The sequence below is a fragment of the Desmodus rotundus genome, chromosome 8 (genome assembly GCF_022682495.2).
Source record: "Desmodus rotundus isolate HL8 chromosome 8, HLdesRot8A.1, whole genome shotgun sequence".
Classification (NCBI taxonomy): Eukaryota; Metazoa; Chordata; class Mammalia; order Chiroptera; family Phyllostomidae; genus Desmodus; species Desmodus rotundus.
In genome coordinates this window covers 80,293,114-80,299,113 of record NC_071394.1, presented here as the reverse complement: position 1 = coordinate 80,299,113, position 6,000 = coordinate 80,293,114, and the positions used below count along the sequence as shown (strand labels likewise).

Below are 6,000 nucleotides of genomic sequence, written 5' to 3'. Positions count from 1 at the left end.
GGGCAATTTTTTTTAAACAAACTTGTAAACATTTACTGAATCTATGCAAATCTATTCTTAAGAATTTTATAAAACCGCCACTTCACACTCGCACATCCAACACACAGAACCCTGGCTGCTTTTTCTTTTCCAGTTTGTTTTTAAGATCCATGTTTGAGGGAGGAAGGGGTTTACGGAGTAACAGGGGAGATGAGGCTCTCTTCATGATGCAGCTGCTGCACAAAGCAGCCCCAGTGGTGAGCAGAGAGCCCAGGGTGGGTGCTCTCCAGGAGGGCAGGAACCACCTCCCCTCCAAGCAGGCAGTCTTTTCCAGAGGGAGGTATCAGGTTGCTGTACTTCGGCTGTGGGTTGTCACTGTCTAATAATATGACTGTTTTGCCATCTCTCTGCAAATAAGGCAGAAGCTGCTACCTGATTGGTATAACATCTCACTTTCCCACCTCATTGATTTTCCTGTTCCCCTCCTTTGCTTCATAAAAAAGAGGGACAAGTGGCTGGTGCTGTGACAGAGAAGCTTTATTTTTAGTATGAGACAACCTCTATTTTCTTTCAGGAAAGGGAAGTTGGATTATCAATTCTTTTTGTAAATGTGTATGGTGATATTTGCTCCGGTAAGTTCTTATCTCTCTTGATTTACGTCTGGCTGTGCATGTACATGTGAGTGTCTCATACAAACGTTTTGGCTGTATGGTCACTTTTCTTTCCGATATCATTTCTGAATCTTTGGTGATAACATCTTTTTTGTTTGCCTTCTTTTGTTCCTGTGTTTAAATAGAAGAGGTTGTGCTGTGATAGTGTGATGCTTACCTTAGTTGTTGAGGGATGTGACAGTTTTCTTTTAACATAGTAAGGAAACTAAGGAAACTTACATTTGGTTTTATAAAAATGTAATGTCATTGTATCTCACCTCCCTTTAGAGAGTTTAATGCCCTAAGTATATTCATTGAGCTACAGCCTGCTTACTGTAATTAATTAAAGTTTCTTTGTCTGTCAGAGCAAGAATTTCTTTAATTTCTTAAACTTCATAAGCAGCTACCGAATATTTTGTGCTATGCCGACAGGGTTGTGCTAATTGCATAAGGTCTTATCCCAAGATAGAATGAGTGAGATGAGTCTTCCCTAAGATTGGGTGCATGCACCTTTAAAAGAACTGAATTTATGTATAGGATGCATATCATTAAAGTCAATCTCTAGCATTCCGTGAAAAGATGTAATGACAAGTGGCTGTCACTTCTCTTCTCTTCTGTCTTTCTTCGCATTTATGCCACCATCTGCCAGATGCCCAGCCCTGGCTCTCATGTTTCTGTATCAGAAGCTGGCTAAGAGAAAAGTTGTTGTTATTAAATTCAAAATAGTACAAAATGACTATCTTGTTGCCACTGCTAGTAATGGCTTTTAAATGCACTACCCGGTTAACTGCCTCTTTTTCTTTTTTCCTAGAGAGTATTAGAGGGTCTGAGTTCTTTGTTGTTAATTCAGAAGTCTGGGAGAAAGTCGTTTAATATAATCATCCTAGAAAGAGATGATAAGATGATCAAGCAATGGCTCTAATGGAAACAAACAAGCGCTTTAATCTCTTCTTTTTTTGTTACACTGAAAGCAAATCTGCATAGTCTTTTTCATGGTGAAATGAACTAGAGAATATATTTCATATATTTATTTATAATGAAAGTTAAAGGCTTTTTTGAATGAGAAACAAGAGGAGGCCTGACTTATATTTTTTTAGAGATTTTAAAAGTAAAGTGGGAATATCACACTTGCCTAGACCTCTCAGACATAGCATGTTTTTCAGAAGAGCAAATTTTCAGACCTTGAAGTAGTCTAAGGGCAGCTCCTGAAGACAGCAATGCACATCAGGAATGCTCCAATCAATCCTCACGTTCGCTTCCTTCCAGGCATCCCACCCTTCACACATTCTTTGCACACCGGAACAAAACTATTCATTCTGACAAACAGAATTTTGAATTTTGATTAATCTAGTTCAGCCTCAAAGGTAGACAAATCTCCCCAATCCACATGAACTTATTAATATTGCCTCATTCTGGTCACAATAAGCATGCTCCTAATAATAGCCTTAGATGCCAAAAACCCTCCCGGAACAATAGTTCCTTAGCAGATAGTTTGTTGAAAAAAACAAACAAAACTTATCATTTGGTTGTTGGCAATTAATGCAGAGTGAACTCAACAGTACTAAACATCCCTCTCCCTCCCCCACATCCCTTAATGTTTTTGTCATCATTCACCTTTCACAGCTGTTGTAACAGGTTATGTTCAGGGTCATTAGAGAGTTTATGGTCATCTAAGGCTGTTTGGTAACATAAATTAATGAAGATGTGAGGAGGATGACCACCTATGGGTGAAAGCATTGTCTTTTCCTCCAGGTTGTCAGCTTACAAAAGTGTTCACTCCACATATGTTCAAACCCAGTGACACAGGAAGGACAATGGGACATTTTTATCTTAAAAACGTCAGGACCCTTAGTTTGACTTAGGGTTAGTGTGCACAACAGTCTACAAGCATTATTTCGGGAAAGCCCAGAACATCATAGCCAAAAAACTCTTGTAATCTATTCCAAGGAATAAAATTCTGTGCCAAGTTGGGGAAAAAATAAAGGGAATTTTTATCTCACAATGAGATCATTTATTATTTTCAGCAAAATGCAGATGGCAATAGTGGTGTTCATTTAGAAAGTACCTACTATATGCCTTGCACTGAGCTAAACACTTTATGTGGTTTATTTTCTTTCATCTTCACAACCATTCCATGAGGGAGATAGGTCACCTCTCAGTTTACAGGTGAGACAACGGAGGCCTAGGGCAAGTATGTAACGCACTTGAAGCAACACAGTGATGACGGTGATACTCAACCAGGCAGGCTCCTTCCATGGTCATGCTTTTTATTTTGACCCTCTGTCAGGGTGTTCCTTCAATGGGACAATCTACAACCAACTCCTAGACTGGAACAATATTAGGGCCTTACAATAACACACCAGATGTTTTTCTCCCTTCTGACTCTACATAACCTCCTTCTCAGACTGTGCTTTTGTGACACAAAGCTAATTATGGTTTGAAACTGGAGAATGTGTTTTATTTCCACTCAACTCGTACGGCTACAAAGATGTGGATATGACCAAAGGGCACCAGCCTGGGGAGAGATACATGCACAAGCAGCTAAATTAAGGTCGTTTTTTTAATTAATCAAAAGAAACCCATCCCTTTAACTTTCAATGTTTTGAACATAGAGTAAAAAATAAAGAGGTGACAATAACTTAGAAATGTCAATATCTCACGGTATCTGGTTTGTCATTGATGAAAATTAAAAAGCAGTTGCAACTGAACTGATTCATGGAGAACTTTGTGGAATTCTCACCTTCCTTTTACTCCCCAGCCTGATTTTCTTTCACTCTTTGACTAGCTGGAAAGGGCTGAGATGGCACTTCAGGTAGAATAGTTGCAAAGCACCTGCACCACCTGGGTAATTAAAAAATGAACACAGCTTCCGATAAACATGCCGAGAGGCGTGACAAGGTAGAAATTCAGAGTTCCCAAATGCATTCTTTTGCACCTGAGCACTGAGCTCCCCATTTGAAATCCATTTAAGCAAATAAAATTCAGACGAGTCTTATAAGAGGAAAATGCAACTGACATAGAGTCAATGTGTTTGAAATTTCTCCTCAACTAGCAGTTTTCAGATGAGAGGCAGAGCACACCAGTTGAGGTGAGGTGAGTCTGTGAAATGCTGCTGTTTCTTCCCTCCAGAGAGAGAGAAAGGGTTATGAGTGATGAAAATTTTGCTAGTTGATAGAGCCTAGCTCAGGACACCCTTGCTATATTTCACTGAACACCAGAGGGAATTAAAAGAACACCACCAACAAGAAAACAAAAAACAAAAAACAGTCCACCACAAATTGGGAGCATAAAGAGGCAAATTTTGAAGTGCTTGTTGACACAATATTGATTTCTTTGTGTACTCTTTTCCATCCAATAAGCAATAGCTTTTGAGCTACCCCCAGTATAGACATTCTGTTAATTAAAAAGAGTTCAAAGTGTAGTACACAATAAAATGTTTCCAAACGGTAGTCATGTTCATCAGAGGCAAGGTTGGTAACATTGATTCTCTATTACCTGTTTTTCTTGTTCTTAAAAAAATAATTTGGTGGTTTAATCAGAAAGTGTGATATTAGAGCCAGCCATAATCAAGGAATTTAAGTCAACCTGCTTTTTCTGTCAACTTTTATGATGTAAATATTGAGTCATAAAGGAAGCACTTTTACTTTAATGAAATATGTTGTGGTCAGCCACAGTGCTCATCAAATGTAGGCTATCCCATAAAACTGAAGTTAGAGACAATTTTATGAAAAGCACCATATTTCAGTCTCCATCTACAAGATACAGCTTTCTTCAGAGAGGTGACCAAAGCCAAAATAAATAGCAGGAAAGATTGTACTTCATCTTACCTATGTTTCCTTCTGCCTTTTCTTTGTCTGTGGATGTGTGTACTTAAACACGTTAATCATTAAGAGCATAAAAATGGTCTATTAAGTATGGAGAAAGCAGCTGGTGTTAAGACATAATTAGTGTTGGACAAGTCTTGAATTTATCAAACATTCTTAGCTGGTGTACAAATACAGCTGGTGGTCCTAGTCCATGCATGCATAAGAAAATGGAATCAGAGAGGATTTGAGCCTGGTATGGGCACACAGTCCTCCAGAAGAGGCTGTTAGTCATTGGTGTGTCTTTAAATGTTTAAAGATTAGGGATGAGTTGAAAATGTGAACACCTCAATCTCTCTACTCTGCAGACTAATGGATCTGCATAATTAATATATTTTAATTGGGATCATTTTTTAACACAGATTCTAGCTGAAAGTACTAATGGAAAATTGTTTTGGGGCAAATTCAAACACATTACACTAGTTTCTGGAAAGCTTATCCCCAACACAGGGCAATCATTTTACTGTGGGATTTTGCCATGGCCAATATACATGTACAGTCATGTCATTATGGTCATTTGCAGGCCTGATGTATTATTGAGCATAAAAGGCTTCTATTGGTAGTCCCCATGTGATCTCTTTAGTCCCGTTTATGGAATTTTTGCTTCCACCCAAATTACCGCACATTGTCTCAGTGGAGACTCCTGGGCAAAGATGTGACAAGTATTTTAGGGACTTATTTTATTTCTGGTAAAATGTGGCTTTAATAGTGTTTGCATCCAATATGAATTATTACTATGAGGATTTTGTATCTATCTCTCAACAGTGACCCCATAATCTTTATCTGGCTTTGGATCTCCAAAGGGAAGGAAAACGTATACAATTTTTCAAGACTTATGGCATTCAAATTGCCTTTCTATGAAATTGAATGGTTGAGACAAAAAAATGAAATAAAAAGCTTTTATTGGGGCTACATTTGAGAAAAGGGTTAGAGCATTTGACTTCACCAGGCTATCCTTTTATTCATCAACTATTTAAAGATGCTTACCATGTGCCAGGCACTACACTAAGCGTGGGAAATACAGTCATGAACAGATAATATTTGCATTCCCAGAACCAAGTGCCTTCATTTTCCATTTCCTCACCTAAACCTAGTTTCTATTCCATGTCCCAGGATGTGCCTCCTTAAACCATAATTGAACTGCTCTAGTAAGACATTTGCAGAAAATATGTGCTTTTTGTCCTACCTGTTCATGCTCAGTGAAGAAACAAGAGTGAAGCCATTTATTTACTGTGATTACTGTCTGGGTAAAATGGAGTGGTTTGAAGGGGAGCTGGAAGAGGCCTTGCAGTGCTTGTATCTTATAAGCATTATTTATTGCTCCAGGCATTCTCAGATTTGAAAGGCTGGTCTCATTTTTGCTGGATGTTGGATGAGGAATAAAAGGGAAGACTTCAACAGGACAGAAAAGAAGATACCAGAGTAAACCAAGAGGACCTAAAATTTTCACTGGCAATCCAAATTAGATCTAACTTGCATTATCTGGGTCTCTGTGGGTGTTCATTCAC

The 6,000-nt window shown here is 38.5% G+C and overlaps 1 protein-coding gene across 1 annotated transcript in view; it reads left to right on the top strand.

Annotated features, from left to right (window-relative positions):
• Positions 1-311: 311 nt before the first annotated feature.
• Positions 312-6,000, top strand: part of SYNPR (synaptoporin) — a 161,011-nt gene continuing 155,322 nt past the window's right edge. Inside the window, exon 1 of the mRNA XM_024556603.3 lies at positions 312-611. Within this exon, the coding sequence (XP_024412371.1) occupies positions 588-611 (24 nt within the window). The 5' untranslated portion in view covers positions 312-587. The remainder of the gene's footprint in view (positions 612-6,000) is intronic.